Source organism: Pieris rapae, chromosome 4, assembly GCF_905147795.1.
Source record: "Pieris rapae chromosome 4, ilPieRapa1.1, whole genome shotgun sequence".
Taxonomy (NCBI): domain Eukaryota; kingdom Metazoa; phylum Arthropoda; class Insecta; order Lepidoptera; family Pieridae; genus Pieris; species Pieris rapae.
In genome coordinates this window covers 497,708-514,961 of record NC_059512.1, presented here as the reverse complement: position 1 = coordinate 514,961, position 17,254 = coordinate 497,708, and the positions used below count along the sequence as shown (strand labels likewise).

Genomic DNA, 17,254 nt, shown 5'->3' with positions numbered 1-17,254 from the left:
GGATATCCATATTCTCCGAGAGATTGGAAAACGAATGCAAATTAACGAATCTCTATTAATAATAAAACAAAATGCTGTGTAGTTTTCTCACATTTTTCTTTGATATTCATACTTTCAGAGGAGATCAGCCTACCTTGGCTTAATGGTTCATGGTGCTTAGATGGTAAGTTCCGTTACCAGCTTCACTATAATTTTAGTTCGAGCTGGTATGGAAATAACTAACTTACCAAAAACAAAAAAAAATACTGAAATCTTTTTTCATATGATAGGATTTGCCCCCAACTGAGCCTACTGGCGCCCAAACAAGGCCAGCATTGACGGGTCTAGGATTGGAGCACACTTCTTCAAGAAGTTTTTAATGCTACGGTCCTACAAAGAAATTACCCAGCCATCGGCATAATCAATCAGGCAATCCTTGTAACTGTTGTTTCGACAGAAGTGCACCGTGCTTAACTCTAGAAGACATCCCCAGTCATAGGTCCTAAATAATTCCATACTAAAACTTAAATTTACAGAAGGTAATATAAATTTTATAAATTATTTTTTAGTTTCGTACCTTTCCGAGCTCATTCGATCAATTTCCATAAGTTTTAATGGCTACGTGAAGTGTTAAACAAGGTCTAATCGCGCGGAAGTTTTAATTTATTCGGCAAACTGCGGTACCACACGCCACTAGTTGGATTGTTTTACACAAGTTTTACTGCGATTAGACGCCGATAAAGCGAATCTATCATGCATTTGAATATGTAAACAGAATAATTTATAAAAATATAATTTTGTTGAAAAATATATCGTTGATGTATTTCTTGTAATGAGACCGACAATTTATTGGCTATTCAATTTTTTAGGCAATTTTATGAACAGCCTATCAACCCGAAATAATTATTATTGCATGTAGACCTCCGCACTTTCCCTCAAATGCGTTAATGACCTAACCATGCAGTCAGTTTATTAACCACTAACTGACCTAGCTAACTTCGTTCTGCTTTACAGTCTAATAATATGGTTGTTAGTTTAGTTAAACTTATTTTAGGATTGAAATGTTTTATTGCCATTTCGAAAGCAGAATGGCAGCTTTACATATTAAGCCTTTAGCGCCAATATTGCGATACTGCATGTTAAAGCACTTTCTGATACACAAAATTTTTTTCTGAGGTGAACACATGTCTTCGATTCATCTCAAAGGAAATTTCTTGAACTGACACGAATTCGAGGAAAATGATGCGTAGTTTTGTCAACAGATGGCACCACATGGTGTTTGCATTCATAAAACTATTTTACTTATTTTTTGTCATTCGATAACTTATCCGAAATTTTATTACTTATTCTGTTATTAGGAGCGGAGAAGAATCCACCAAAAAAGAGATAAATAACATCGGTCGGTGGAGTAACTAACACGAAATCACTACATAGTATAAAACAAAGTCGCTTTCTCTGTCCCTATGTCCCTTTGTATACTTAAGTCTTTGAAACTACGCAACGGATTTTGATGCGGTTTTTTTTTAATAGATAGAGTGATTCAAGAGGAAGGTTTATATGTATGTGCTAACATCAATTAAATAGTGGAGAAGTACTGTTATTTTTGAGGTTTCTAATGTAATGTCGTAAATAATTACATTTTTTCCGCTTACATTGCAAACGCAGGCCGAACCCTACAAGTTTTATCAAAATAATGTACTAAGTATTGTACACATTGAAATGGTCTACAAAAAAGTCCGTGATGGATATACAACGTTCACAGATTTTCTGTAGTATATTTAGTATCAGCATTGCACCCGTGCAAAGCCGGGGCGGGTCGCTAGTTGTTTTATATATTTAAGATGATCATTAGTCTGTTTCCGTTTCCGAAGGAATTAAACATAATTTCCCCGAATCATACGTGCGAAAACCACAGCAATTCAAATTAAATCTTTCGATTATATGCAGAATAAATTTATTACCCAAAGGTAAATAAAACAAGAAATAAAATATCGATTATTCACATTATTTATTAATTATATACATCATTCCCAGCGGCTCTTCTTCCCACCCTTTCTCACTCTCTTCTCTTCTTGTGCGGCAGGGGCATTCACCCCGGGTTGGAGTACGGGACGCGTTTGCTCCCACGAGTGGTCTGTTGATGCTGTGAACTGTAAACAAAGTGTTTTATTGTGAACATTGGGAAACTGTCACAAAAATTATCAATATCTGCCAATCATAATAAAATATAAATTTTTTTAATGAATTGAAATGTTAAAAAGAAACCTTTAAACACAATAGTTACGAATGCTACATGATATAGGTAATATATTATTTAGTTACCTTATTATACTGCGATCGGAAGGCCTGTTTGAGCGAGGCAAGGCGATCTGTGGCTGGGCCTCCGGCTGGGACACTCACTACTGGCTCTTCGCTGATATTTGGTAGGCCAGGCCTTTCCTTGTACCTACAAATATATTATTATTAGTTTAGCATTCATTTATGACGTTTTATTACACTTTTATGGCAAACATATTGTTATTTTAATTAAAAAAAGCGTTAACAATAAATTAGTAAATTTTAGACGGCCAATAAATGTGCAAAAAAGGATAAACTTTCCAATATGGACCGTCGAGGACACATTTCTAAATTGTTACCATTCCAACCATAAAACTTTAACCATGAATATCTCCATAACCATGGGGTTCCGCAGGTTGGGGATGACATAGGGAGATAGTTCTCCATCCCCTCTCCCCTCTCCCACCCAAAAAACCTCAAAAATCCATATTGGAAAGTTTAACCGCAAAAAACCTCCTCATTCTAGTTTTTAGAGGTCGGATCAAATCCAGCAATTTTCTTCAATTTCAATTAACATAACTTTTTATGAGTAAAAGAAAAAATAATACTGTTATATTTAATAAAAACATAGTTTTACGAAAAATACATACCCCAATCCACAGCCACCAATGTTCAAATTCTTTCCCTTTCCCTTCTTGAAGCGGGATTTTCTGAACCACGCCGACTGCATCGCTAAATGTGTCAACTCTTCTGGAACTTCCTGCATGTCATACAATTGTAAGGCTTAGTGTAAATTTTATATATATATATACATATATATATATATGTATATATATATATATATGTATACATATATATATATATGTATATATATATGTATATATATATGTCATTTTTTGACGTTTATAAGTGTATATTATGTTACCGACATGAAAAAATGATAATTGAATTTGGTACAGAATATATCAATCAATATATATAATCTGTAAAAATTGCGTGTGTAAAAAGGCGCGGCACAAAAACAAACCTGCTGTGCTCCTTCCAAATTCCTCAGCAAATGTCCAGCAAACTCCTTATCGGTCTGCTTCGCCAGAAGAGTATACGCGTCTCCGCGTACACCCGCACGTCCCGTTCGTCCCACGCGGTGCGTGTGCGTGTCTATATCCCTCGCTACTGTGTAATTTATCACAGTACGAATGTGTGGGATGTCCAAACCACGAGCTGAAAATATTAATTAAAAACCTTCAAAATATTATTTATATTAAGTAATTTATAATAGATGGATGAAATAATAAAGAATAATAAAACTATATATGTAATTAGATTAAGATAAATAGTAATAATACGAAACGTAGTTAAGTTAGAAAACCTCTAAACCAAGGAATAGTAGTAAAGTATGATGTTATTCTATACGTTAAAAAATTATTATTATATTTACTCTCAGTGAACCTGCAAATGCGCATATAGAAATAAAAATCGATTGATAGTAATAATACCTCATCACAAACAGTAAAAAAGGCTTTTACCAGCAACATCGGTGGCGACTAGAATGTTTTGTTCTTGGCGTTTAAACGCCGTGATGACCTTGTTCCTATCAGCTTGGTCCATATCTCCATGCAGCAGTAACGCATCATACTGTTGCACGCCAAGATTTGCCGCTGTCTGTTCTGCATCTAACTGTTAAAAACATGTGGTACTTGTCAATAAAATTGGTAAAACCATAAAACCCTCGTTTTTCTATTTATAATTAACGTTTATTTACGAATTTATTATAAATATTTGCTCACCTTTTTCGTGACAAATATCAAAATACTGCCAGCAGATAAAAATTCAACAAGATTTTGAAGTAACCAAGGCCATTTCTCCTCCGGCCTATTGAATATGCTGAAAGAGAAAAATGTTCATTAATTATAATAACATATTAGGATAAACGTTATCACTATAGAACGGTAAAAACCGCCACGATTAAAAAAAAGTAATTTGTATTATATTTTATTATCCTGTATTAGATTTTCAGGAAGACTTATTGTAGATTCACTTTTGCTCACATCATGTCGAGTAAGACATTTCTATTCTATCAATTTAGAGCATGACAAGCGATTGTTCATGATCGGGTGTTAAAACTTCACTTATACACAAACCAACTATCATTTTTCTGTGTAATGCAAAACAATTGGAGAAAAATGCTCAAGGTAGAGATACAGGGTGGCCAAAAAGTCGTGGATCAAACGCAACTGAGGGTTGGATGGAGTCATGAGGAAATAAACAATTAAATTAATTATTATAATAATGAAAAACCCACCGGACATGCTGAGTGACGAGATGGCAGGCCTCCCCCGCGGCGCCGTGTTGCACTCTGACGGGATCGTGCAACGCGTCCCGAGCCAACTTCTCCACCCGCCGTGGAAACGTCGCGGAGAACAGCAACGCCTGCCTCTCAGGCCGCACGTGGTTGCATATCGAACGGACTTGTGGCTCTAAGATGTTCATCATTTTGTAAGTACAGTGTATACTCTATATAACGACACTTAGGGACTTCTAAAATAATGGCGTTACAAAGAGTTGTCGTTAAGGCTTGAACAGTGCTCAAATCGGTCAACTAGCCCTAGTTTAAATTAAATTGTTGGAAGAACTGTCGCTCATATGCATTTGAAAAAAATATATATTGTGGGTTGAAGCCTACTGTATCGATTGATAAAATCAAAAAAGATAAAAGCAATACCAATTTCCCAAAAAAAAATTTACCATCGAACCGTAGATTAGACATAAATTACAAATTCGCTCCAAAACGGTTTATGCGATTTATTTTAATCTTACACGTATTATTAGATATAGCATATATTATTATTTTGATAAAAAAAAATTTGTATTAATTCGTTTCCTGGGCATGGAAAGTAATAAAAGGTAAATAAACTCAAGCGCAATGGGCTTCCCTCCGCAATTTCACACCCGCGAGCCCTGCATGCGGCTTGTCTTCAGTCCACCTCAACGCTTTGCGACGGGATGACTACGATTGTGTGTCGAAGCCAATTATAATTAAATATTTGCGTATTTTAGTTTTTACCCGCGGACTTTTTTAGAAATGCCAAAATATAAAAAGAAATATCAAGTGAGGCGAGGACATGAACTTCGGAAATTATTGTATGTTATAAGTATATGTATATAAGTACCTACCCAAACAAAACTCAAATTTAGAGTTGTCAAGTTTCAAGTGCAACTTGTACAACCAAGTAAAATAAGTTGCTGAACCTGATACCTGATGGAATCTGAAAGTGGGTACTGGATCTCGAGGATGGTAAGCAGTAGACATACCGTCATTGAGCTCGTTGTAATCAGCTCAGCGAGACGATACTTGAAATGTGACTAAATGAACCTGATGATGGACTCCGAAGGTGGGTACTGGGTCTCGAGGATGGCAAGCAGTAAACATACCGTCATTGAGCTCGTTGTAATCAGCTCAGCGAGACGATACTAGAAATGTGACTATATGAACCTGATGATGGACTCCGAAGGTGGGTACAGAGTCTCGAGGATGATAAGCATTAGACATACCATCATTGAGCTCGTTGGAATCAGCTTAGCGAAACGATACTAGAAATGTGACTATATGAACCTGATGATGGACTCCGAAGGTGGATACTGAGTCTCGAGGATGGTAAACAGTAGACATACCGTCATTGAGCTCGTTGTAATCAGCTCAGCGAGACGATACAAGAAATTTGACTATATGAACCTGATAATGGTCTCCGAAGGTGGGGACCGGATCTCGAGGATGGTAAGCAGTAGACATGCCGTCATTGAGCTCGTTGTAATCAGCTCAGCAAGACGATACTAGAAATGTGACTATATGAACCTGATGATGAACTCCGAAGGTGGGTACTGGATCTCGAGGATGGTAAGCAGTAGACATACCGTCATTGAGCTCGTTGTAATCAGCTCAGCAAGACGATACTAGAAATGTGACTATATGAACCTGATGATGAACTCCGAAGGTGGGTACTGGATCTCGAGGATGGTAAGCAGTAGACATACCGTCATTGAGCTCGTTGTAATCAGCTTAGCGAAACGATACTAGAAATGTGACTATATGAACCTGATGATGAACTCCGAAGGTGGGTACTGGATCTCGAGGATGGTAAGCAGTAGACATACCGTCATTGAGCTCGTTGTAATCAGCTCAGCGAGACGATACTAGAAATGTGTTATATGAACCTGATGGTGGACTCCGAAGGTGGGTACTGGGTCTGATTGACTCTGATTTCATTTTCGGGCTTAGATATAACATGCTGCACTCGTAGGTTTCAGAACCAAGAAAAATATTTAAAATTTCAACTGGAAGACGAATCGTTGAAATTGATTATTTTTTCAATAGTGAAGAAATATAGTGGTATTATAGTAAATTACCTAATATTTATTTAATATTAAATATTAATAAGTTCATATAGTCACATTTCTAGTATCGTCTCGCTGAGCTGATTACAACGAGCTCAATGATGGTATGTGTACTGCTTACCATCCTCGAGATCCAGTACCCACCTTCGGAGTCCATTATCAGGTTCATATAACACATTTCTAGTATCGTCTCGCTAAGCTGATTACAACGAGCTCAATGATGGTATGTCTACTGCTTACCATCCTCGAGATCCAGTACCCACCTTCGGAGTCCATTATCAGGTTCATATAACACATTTCTAGTATCGTCTCGCTAAGCTGATTACAACGAGCTCAATGACGGTATGTCTGCTGCTTACCATCCTCGAGACCCAGTACACACCTTCGGAGTCTATCATCAGCTTCATATAGCCACATTTCTAGTATCGTCTCGCTGAGCTGATTACAACGAGCTCAAGGACGGTATGTCTACTGCTAACCATCCTCGAGATCCAGTACCCACCTTCGGAGTCCATCATCAGGTTCATATAGTCACATTTCTTGTATCGTCTCGCTGAGCTGATTACAACGAGCTCAATGACGGTATGTCTGCTGCTTACCATCCTCGAGATCCACTACTCACCTTCGGAGTCCATCATCAGGTTCATATAGTCACATTTCTTGTATCGTCTCGCTGAGCTGATTACAACGAGCTCAATGACGGTATGTCTGCTGCTTACCATCCTCGAGATCCACTACTCACCTTCGGAGTCCATCATCAGGTTCATATAGTCACATTTCTAGTATCGTTTCGCTGAGCTGATTACAACGAGCTCAATGACGGTATGTCTGCTGCTTACCATCCTCGAGATCCACTACTCACCTTCGGAGTCCATCATCAGGTTCATATAGTCACATTTCTTGTATCGTCTCGCTGAGCTGATTACAACGAGCTCAATGACGGTATGTCTGCTGCTTACCATCCTCGAGATCCACTACTCACCTTCGGAGTCCATCATCAGGTTCATATAGTCACATTTCTTGTATCGTCTCGCTGAGCTGATTACAACGAGCTCAATGACGGTATGTCTGCTGCTTACCATCCTCGAGATCCACTACTCACCTTCGGAGTCCATCATCAGGTTCATATAGTCACATTTCTAGTATCGTTTCGCTGAGCTGATTACAACGAGCTCAATGACTGTATGTCTGCTGCTTACCATCCTCGAGATCCACTACTCACCTTCGGAGTCCATCATCAGGTTCATATAGTCACATTTCTAGTATCGTTTCGCTGAGCTGATTACAACGAGCTCAATGACGGTATGTTTACTGCTTGCCATCCTCGAGACCCAGTACCCACCTTCGGAGTCCATCATCAGGTTCATTTAGTCACATTTCAAGTATCGTCTCGCTGAGCTGATTACAACGAGCTCAATGACGGTATGTCATGTATGACAAGTTTTAACCTCAGAACGAATTAAACATGTAAAAAAATCATGTATGTACTAGTTAAATAATTGGCAGCCACCATTTTTTCTAGACCAATATTTATTTATAAATTTTTATATTTAGCTAATAATTGGTTTCGTATTCACGTAGTTTTGTTAGACTATTCACTATTTTGTTAGACTAGATGGCGTTAGTAAATTATTGTTTGTAGTAGAGGTCAAATCCTCAAAGTCATCGGCGTATGTTAGAGTCTTAAATGGAAAGTAGAAAAATCTGTATAAGAAAAAGATGTTAATTTCAGACTTGTGTTTGTAATTACATAAAACACATTTTTAGTCTGTTACTTTCGCCTGACGTCTTTTGCTGCACCAGATACTATGTTGTATTTATTTTTATTATATATTATATGTTGCGATATTAAGGCATCTTCGTTATAAAGCACGGTCAAGCCAACCCAATTTGTAAACGAAAGAATGGATTTCGCGAGAGATAAAGTTCGGTGCGTATATGGTGCTGATAATCGAGTTTATTTCGGGCGAAGGCAATAAAGCGACAAAAAGGTACAGAAACTGGAGTTTTAACTAATTTCGGGAAATTAAAAAGTAGTTTTTATTTAAAAGTCGTTATAAATTATTCAGTGGGTCTCATAGTATGTAGAGGGTATAGAGTTTATTGCTAGTTTTTCTCTTCCGTTCTACGCCCTTGACTTGAGAAGTGGCAGTAAATGTAAAATTAGAAGCATTTAATGTATATTTCTTTTTTTTTTGGCGTTCATAAGTGTACATTACGTTACCTATATGAATAAATGTTTTTTTTTTGTTTCTTTGTTTGTATAATTATATGGAAGACAAGCCAAAGCAAATAAGAAGCATTTCATGTATATTTATTTATACATTCATAAGTGTACATTTTGTTGCCTTTATGAATAACTGATAATTGAATTGAGAAATAATAAAAGTCATAAAAAAGTACACATGAATCGCGATATTTTCAAATCATGTAGTTAGTGATACGATGTTGACAGGTAATGGTAAAACATCTGATGCAACATGATGTAAATTCCATTGCCCCACCGCAGAGACCGTAAAAGATTCGCCAAGAGGCAGTTATGAGATGGGATTTCAAGGATATAGTTCCTGCATATAGTTATATTATTTAACAATATACAGTGAATATATATTATCTGAAACTGATTTAGTACTGTGACTATCAATTTACATACGTTATATATAGAGACACATTAATATATGGCTGATGAATAAAATTATTAATATTATTAACTTATTAGACCTGTTTTTAATTTATAGTCAGTCTAGAAGAAACTACTCTAGCAGTAAAACTAGACTTCTGGCTTCTTTTCATTATAAGTTATATTATCTTTTTAACTGAATTTGAACTTTTGAAACGCCCTTCTAGTGTTTTTCCAAATCAGATAGAATGTATTTATTTCTTCAGCTTCTAAATAAAAAATATAGCGATAGATCGCGTAATAAATTTATATGTTGCTTACACAAATAAATACACAACCCATACCTGATTTATTTTGAAAACAAGATTTTTTCCTAATTTTATGTTTAAGCAAAAGCCATACTAAACTTGGGTTAAAATAAATATTATTATTCTTACCAAATCCCATATCAAACATTCTGTCAGCTTCATCGAGGACCAGATATGTAACTCGACCCAAATCAGTTGCTTTACATTTAACTAAATCAATAACTCTCCCTGGTGTACCTACAATTATTTCAGCACCACCTGCAATAGAATACACGAATTAATAAAAGGAATTTGTGTATGCAAATATATATTTTTTCATACACAAAGATAGATAGATATTCCAAAAATCGAAAGAAATACAAGCCATACATTTCATATATGAAAAAAAAACAAAACTTCTTAGAAATATTATTTAAAAATAAATCAATAAAAAATTAAGTATTAATTAAGAACGCTAAATTCTCACCTTCTAAAGCTTTGGTTTGTTCCCATTTCGATCCACCGCCGTAACAACATACACATCGTATGTTGTATACTTTTCCAAATCGCTTCGCCTCCATATATATCTAAATATTTACATTTATTATATAAATGTGCATAGACAATCTATTTGGGTATAGTTAAAAAAATAATCATCTGTGCGGTGTGCCAATTTAATTTAAAATCGGTTAAGTAGTTTAGGAGTCCATCGCGGACAAACAACGTGATACGTGATTTATGTATCAAATTAATTAAAATCTCTTTGAATGTGTTTTGTTAGTAATAAATCTTGTATCTATGGCAATGTCTAGTCTAATTGTTTAATATTTTTGCCCTTTGGTCTGAGCCTGTTAAACCACAAGTTTGGATATAGGTTGTTAGAGCCGCCAATAGATTTTAGGTACAGAAAATGATTTTATTATTAAGCTCTATATTTTGAAGTATAATTAATGTCAGTAACCTTACACATCTTATGTATCTTAACCAGACACAATATTGCATTGAACCCTGATTGCTGATTACTACTGTAATATGGTTACTTTACAGTTTACATAAATATAGAAAATTATAAAAGTGAACCTGTTGAGCCAACTCTCGAGTTGGTGCCAAGATAAGTCCAATTGGCCCATCGCCCGGTGCCAACTCTTTCTGATCCATAATATGTACCAATAACGGCCAAAGAAACGCTGCAGTTTTTCCTGAACCAGTACGCGCAATACCTAAAAAAATAAGTTTAATCTAAAATCTTTTCTAAAAAACTAAAACAATTTGACAAATACTTTCCTTCTTTAGACACAAAAAATATATTTTACCAATGAGATCTCGACCGGCAAGTGCGGCTGGTACTCCAGCAGCTTGTATCGGAGTGGGCTGAGAATATTCTGAGCGACGAATCGCTTTCATAAGTTGCTCATCGAAACCCAAATGTGCAAAACTGCTCACTGGTCTTGGCGGCTCAGGCCCTGAAATCTTTAAGACACAAGATTTATAACATATATAAATAAGGTTTTAATAATATTGGTTTATTTTTATTGTTGGTTGGCCATACTTTTACTTATTTGTTATTTTCATATTGTGCATTATTTTTTAGTTACAAGAGTAATGTGGAAGCACAAGAATCACCTAAAAATTTAAATAGTTATTGCCTACAAACACATTGATTAAAAAAACAAAGAAATCGAGCTCTGAACATCCTCTTCCTGCCACTGAATTTCCTCATGGAGCAAAATTTAATTGCAATTTCATGTTTCTTACCTTAACACCTAAATTATTTTTCAGTTCCTCAACCTGTTCATTAGTTAATTTCTCAATATCTTCATGTGGTGTATAGAAATTCTTTTCAAATGGCTCATACCGAATTTCAGAGTGGTCTATTGGTGGAAGGGGATCAATAAACTTCTTCTTTGGAGGTGGAATAGGGTTGCCATCCTCATCATATTCAATTTCTACATCTGAACCATCATCCGGTGCTGTTAGTGGATTGTCTTCCATGTATCTAAAATAATTATAAAGATTACTTGAAAGTACTAGCTTATTGTACAGCGGGTGATCAGTGTTCTGTGCTTGATACACTATACATTTAGAGTATAAAGACATGCCAGTTTGGACACAAAGGAGTCCTTCACCATACAAACAAGTAATATTGCACCTTGTTTTTATGAAAATCCATAGGTGCACAACTGCATAGAAACCATTATATAAACACAATTACAGTTATGACCCAGCTATGCATATATAGACTTTTCAATAAATAAATCCACTATATAGAAGGAACCATCCTACAAGTCCTAAAATACTAAGGTACTTGAAGGTTAGGAGTCCAGAGGCCAAAGACCTAGTTCCATAATTTATTAATAGAATGTAGCATTCATTTCCCATAAGAATGACTATGATGAAATGTATTTAACCAAGGACATTACTTGTAATAGCTTTCTTCGTCATCCATATCATCTATATCTCCTCTAGTTCCTCTTGCCACATCCCCCTTGCCTGTTGCCTCGTTTTCTTTACTGGTCATCAAATCCTTAGCTGCTTGTTGTTCTAAACCAGCCATGTAGGCATCCAAAGGATCTACTTCATCATTATTCTAAAATAAAAATAAGCAATGGTTTTCATTTAGATCTTATTAGAGTCAAACCCAAATCAGTTTTAAATTGTTTTTGTAATTTTGATATTTTAAATAATACAGATTTGCAACCAACTACAGCTATTTACAAAAACATACCTCTTTAGCCATATCATTGGTAGGACTTCCTGGAGCTGGTATATAAGCTAGAGCAGGTGTTGGGGGTTCATCATCATCATCAAAATATCTGTATAAAGAAAATAAGCTTTTGAGATATATAGAACTATGTATGTTAGGATTCACATATAAATTGTTAATCCCAAGTAACAACTTATAGCAGAACTTCTACTAATGATTTACCCAAGGATATCAACTAGGCTTAATGGAATCAATAGTTGAAAAGGAACTTACTCATCCTCTGTTTTAGCGCGTTTCTTTCCCAGTGTACCCCAATTTCCAGTCATAGCATTTTGAGTGATTGCATTCATAGTCGAATAGCCTTGCTTAGAAAGACCCGATGATGGGGGTGGAACATTGTTCATAGACGCCGTGGGGGGCGGAACAGCATGCAAAGAAACAGTTGATGGATTGCGCTTAGGCATAGTAAATCCGGCGAAGCCTAAACCTTTGCCGCTACCACTCATTTTATGGTTATATTATGTTCCTGGATATAGTCATAAATACTAAGGTTTATACCTAATATTGGCTTAAAAATTACAAATACCATTTACAAGAAATCATCTTACTATACAATAAGTAGTTTATGATAAGAAAAATTAGATTAAGGCTATGAAAAAAATGACACAAAATAACCCGTTTAATCAATAAGAAATAGATACTAAATAGCCAGAAGCTAGCTACATTTAATTTATATTTTAACCTGCAGGCCAAAGAGTATATATATACTTCGGTTCACTCTGAAAGCACAGACTGCAGAGTACCTCGGTATATGTAGAAATATTATTTCATGTTTAAATAGTGAGTAACATAACTGTGGTTATGACAGTTCATGATAACACTTGATCTGTGGCAAGACTACAATATTATTATATATACTTGCAATTACTGGCAAGTGGCATATCAGTGATCTGTGGTGTCGAAAAAGAATTTAATGATTATATTTAAAATTTTATTACAAAATAAAATAAATATTGCTATACGTGGTCTGCGAGTTACTGATTCTTACGCTATTTTTTACTAAGTATTAAGTAAAATGTATTTTCAATTAATAATTGTAATATTTTCTTTTCTAACAATAAGTAATGTTGAAGCTTCGCAAGGATACGATTTTGGCGACTTTCTAGCTACTATATTGGGAATAGGCATTTCTGTTATCGGAATTCTGGCCTGTTTGGGCAACTATGCTAGACAAAGAGCACGAAACGAGTTTATTTAAAGTTAATGATGTGTAAGTATATCAATAACAACGTAAATGCTTAAACAAAACGATCGCAACGCTTTATTGCGTTTTTAACATGTTAGACTCAAATAAAAAGAAAACATCAACCATTTTTTAATCATTATACATAATATACTTAACTTGCATATATAGTTTGTTTTTTTACTAAGAATTTACGCTTTCCCACTGTTTTTACATTTTGCCTAAATTCTAATTATAACTAAAGTAAGTTTTACACTAATAAACATATTAGTTTGATTTTGTTATATAGATAATTGATTTATATACAAAAAATTTTGTTACAGATATTTTCTCTGTAAATTATTACAGGATTCATCAAAAAATATTAACAGCCTACAAGTAAATTTATGAATACATATTGTTAAAATAATCAAATATTTGTTATCTTGCCGTACCATTTTGCACCTATATGTGTAAATATATGTAAGTGGTAATCTAAGAAACTGTTTGAATTAAAATGTAATCATTATTTTGAATATTTCTTATAAAGTGCTATTTTCATTTGGAAATGTTTTTTTTTATCCATAACATTACTTAAATTGTTAAAATAATAGATTAGAAAGGTTGTAAATAATTTTATTTTTATTACCAGTGCAAAATATTAATTGTAATAATAAAAAAATGCACATTTCGTCTTTTACAAAATTAAAATTACTGATTTAACATAGTATTGACTCTGGTCATCTTAAAAACTAAATTTTTCTAATTCATCTATTGCTTTTATAATTTCATTCTTTTTTGAAATTTTGTCCTTTTGATCTTTGTCTGGATTTAGAGCCCCAATATTAATTTTTTCTTCAAGTGCTTCAATATCTCTAAGCTTTTTCCGTAAATTTTTTAACTTTTTATTTGGATCTGAAGCTGATATTGTATTAGGCTGATGAACTGCTTCATTAAATGTTGGTTCTATTATTTCAACTTTTGATAATCTTTCAGCAACTTCATTGACACCTAAGAAAGAACATAAATAAGTTTTCTTTATCACATCAAAGGTTACGGTAATTCATTAATGTGGCTGGTCAGGAAGTTTGAAAACTAGTGAATGTTGATGACAACAAAACTTTCCACTTGGTTTTTTCTGAATACTAAATACTAAACAATCAAGTCTAAATCACAGAGTTAGTGAGTAGTAATATACAGCTAGAGGCAGCTTACAAGCTTGCTTTTTTACTTGCAGCTTATTTTAACAAAAGGATAGTCAACAAGCACAAGACTAGTGATAAAGCTGTTAGTGAACTCTCTAGCTTATAAACTTATAGGCACTCGTCATTAAAGCCTATCATGTAAATGGTAATAATTTATTTTTACCTTACATTACCTAAAATATAATATTTAAATGGAATTTAAGTAGCAGATATTTACAACAATCTTAAATTGTTAATAGAAAGAATAAAAAAAACCTTGTTAATAGAAATAATTAACTGACTTATGATAGCTACTAAGATGCATTACCTGACTTTTTCTTCTTCTTCTTTTTTTCAATATTGACAATCATTCCAGGTATTGGTTGTATAATGCCACTGCCTTTTTTAGGTTTTCTTATTTCTGCTGCCAATTCAGGAGGCAAACCAATGGGCAATCCTGTGTTTTGTCTCGCTTTGAATTGCTTTCCTTTGCTTTCATATAATGGTATTTCTTCTTGTGGTACATATCCATCTTTTACTCTTCTTGGCTTTCTCCATGTTCCATCAGGTCTCTGTGTTGCGGGTATAAATTTTCCACCTGAAAGTTTTTGAGTTATATTTTGAAAGTAAGTATGAATAAGTATTTTAATTCTACTGATTAAAGCTACTATAAGCAAGGGTGAATCCAGCTTTGGTGCCAGGAGGGGGTCACATAGTCGTGGTCAAATCAAGAAGGTATGCGAACTTTGTATGATGGCACAAAGTTATTATATTATATTAAATATTGAAGGTATGTAGTTACATAAAATCTGTATGGTGATAAATTATTGAAATAAAATCAATATGTTCACTTAGTGGTCCGCCTAAGTCCTGGAACCAGCTCAGGGCGGTCATGATCCCCATGAGCCACTCCTGTATTCGCTGGTGACTACAAGTATATAGGATAAGGGAAATTACTGAAATCATTTAGCACTATAATTTTGGTCTTTTTGTGCTATTAATTCTTAGTAGTTAAAAACAATTTTCATTTATTCTAAGATCAGTCAAATAGAAATATAATACATTAATGATTTTTTAACGTTTATTTTGAGACAAAGTAAACATTAATGCACTTACCAGCTGCATCATGCTCATATGATGTAGTTGCCATTAGACCGCATACACAGAATAATATTTGAGTTTTCTTAAGATAACCTTTCAAGACTACTTACTTCACCGATTTGTTGTACCTTTGATTTGTAGCTATAATGTGAGATAATCCAAAAATATAAACAGCAAACTAGTGGCCTCAGCCTCAGGAACAGATAAGAACACTCAACACACTATTAGTCCACAGGCAAAAGCCGGGCTGAGGGCAAGCTTGTTCACAGATAATTTATCTTTCATCTATAAAATTTAATAAATAAACACAGCCACCGCAGACTTTTTAACAGCTCTTATTCTAAGTATCAACTGTTTCTCTTAATCTCACACCTACAGACGTCTATATTACCAATGCTGCCCTAGTCTGAAACTGTGCAGTGAGCTGAGAAATGATAGATCGCTAGAAATAGTAAATAAGGAAGATAAATTATTATGAGATTTTTTATTTATTTATTAGCCGGATACAAAGTCCATTGGCACATGAGATAATTAGGTTTTTGAGTATTGCCAATTCAAAATTTCACTCTTTTATGTTTTCATTTTAACAGCATTAAGAAAAAGGAAAATTTTCATATTTTTGGGTGTTGCTTTATTCGAAGATTTAAAAATACTATTCACGTTACAGGTAGTTGTTTAATACCACAAGTTGTATAAATTCTATCCACGATTCAGTCTACAATAAACAGAAATCAAATCTGAGCACATTTTTGGATGCTTTTCAGTTTTCACTATTGTAATCTAGTTGGTAAACGGCAACACTTAAAAAAGCATGTAGAATTTGTTTTGTATGGGCGACTCGTCGGGACTCGGGATCATGATGATGATCTGTCAGACACTTACAAAGTGCCTGTCACAGACTATTATATGCAGATAAAGATTAATTTCAAGAGAAGATGGAAAGAATATTGGAACTACGATACAGATATATTAAATAAAGGACTTTGGTACTCAGAAATAGAGAGAGATTTATCAACGATCCCGTGGTATAACAGCTTCAAATACATAAATATTAAGTTCATAACGTGCATTAATCGCTTCCGTGTAGGACACTGCTGTGTTCGAGCAGATCTCAAGAGGAAGAAAATTATTCTTGATGATAATTGTACATATTGTTCAAAGGAAAATGCAGATATTAGGAAGAATATTTGCAATAGTATAGAGCATTTTTGTGTTAATTCATTTAGTATTGATATCTTAAACTTAATTTGCTTTAACTACTGTATTACCAGGCTTAAGAATGTTTAAAGTAAACATTTTATATTTATGATATTAATTCCATTACATACTTTTTAGAACTTGATGTAATATTGTTATCCCTATGATTCCAGCTGAAGGACTCTGTATCCACGGTTATGAAATAAATTTAAAAAAAAGATTTTGTATCCGACAAGCTCTTGAATATAGAATAAGACAAATTTATAACTGATCCTACAAGTGAGGATAGAA

General features: G+C 34.4%; 2 protein-coding genes and 1 long non-coding RNA gene across 3 annotated transcripts; 1 reads left to right on the top strand and 2 right to left on the bottom strand.

Annotated features, from left to right (window-relative positions):
- Positions 1 to 1,963: 1,963 nt before the first annotated feature.
- LOC110997148 (ATP-dependent RNA helicase DDX42) lies at positions 1,964 to 12,976 on the bottom strand. Its single transcript, XM_022265166.2, has 15 exons — positions 12,533 to 12,976; positions 12,281 to 12,368; positions 11,976 to 12,142; positions 11,311 to 11,551; positions 10,869 to 11,025; positions 10,636 to 10,775; positions 10,043 to 10,142; positions 9,706 to 9,834; positions 4,559 to 4,733; positions 4,044 to 4,140; positions 3,783 to 3,933; positions 3,284 to 3,477; positions 2,907 to 3,016; positions 2,302 to 2,425; positions 1,964 to 2,129 (listed from the first exon to the last, which is right to left on the bottom strand). Exons 1-15 carry the CDS (start codon positions 12,763 to 12,765, stop codon positions 2,004 to 2,006), a joined length of 2,232 nt encoding a protein of 743 aa, XP_022120858.1. The 5' UTR covers positions 12,766 to 12,976; the 3' UTR covers positions 1,964 to 2,003.
- Positions 12,977 to 13,145: 169 nt separating this feature from the next.
- LOC110997174 lies at positions 13,146 to 14,044 on the top strand. Its single transcript, XR_002600319.2, has 2 exons — positions 13,146 to 13,529; positions 13,826 to 14,044. It is a non-coding gene; the product is annotated as an uncharacterized LOC110997174 (long non-coding RNA).
- A 57-nt stretch (positions 14,045 to 14,101) lies between these two features.
- On the bottom strand, positions 14,102 to 16,158 carry LOC110997173 (partner of Y14 and mago). Its single transcript, XM_022265213.2, has 3 exons — positions 15,782 to 16,158; positions 14,994 to 15,263; positions 14,102 to 14,492 (listed from the first exon to the last, which is right to left on the bottom strand). The coding sequence occupies exons 1-3, from the start codon at positions 15,813 to 15,815 to the stop codon at positions 14,227 to 14,229; spliced, it is 570 nt and encodes a 189-aa protein (XP_022120905.2). The 5' UTR covers positions 15,816 to 16,158; the 3' UTR covers positions 14,102 to 14,226.
- Positions 16,159 to 17,254: the final 1,096 nt, after the last annotated feature.

Coding starts and splice junctions, on each gene's coding strand:
- LOC110997148 (XM_022265166.2), bottom strand. CDS start 12,765: ATGAGTGGTAGCGGCAAAGGTTTAGGCTTCGCCGGATTTACTATGCCT. Junction 4,141..4,558: donor CTCGTCACTCAGCATGTCCG/GTGGGTTTTTCA, acceptor TTTCTCTTTCAG/CATATTCAATAGGCCGGAGG. Junction 3,478..3,782: donor AGTCGCCACCGATGTTGCTG/GTAAAAGCCTTT, acceptor TAATATTTTCAG/CTCGTGGTTTGGACATCCCA.
- LOC110997173 (XM_022265213.2), bottom strand. CDS start 15,815: ATGGCAACTACATCATATGAGCATGATGCAGCTG. Junction 15,264..15,781: donor ATATGAGCATGATGCAGCTG/GTAAGTGCATTA, acceptor AAAAACTTTCAG/GTGGAAAATTTATACCCGCA. Junction 14,493..14,993: donor GAAGAAGAAGAAAAAGTCAG/GTAATGCATCTT, acceptor GTTCTTTCTTAG/GTGTCAATGAAGTTGCTGAA.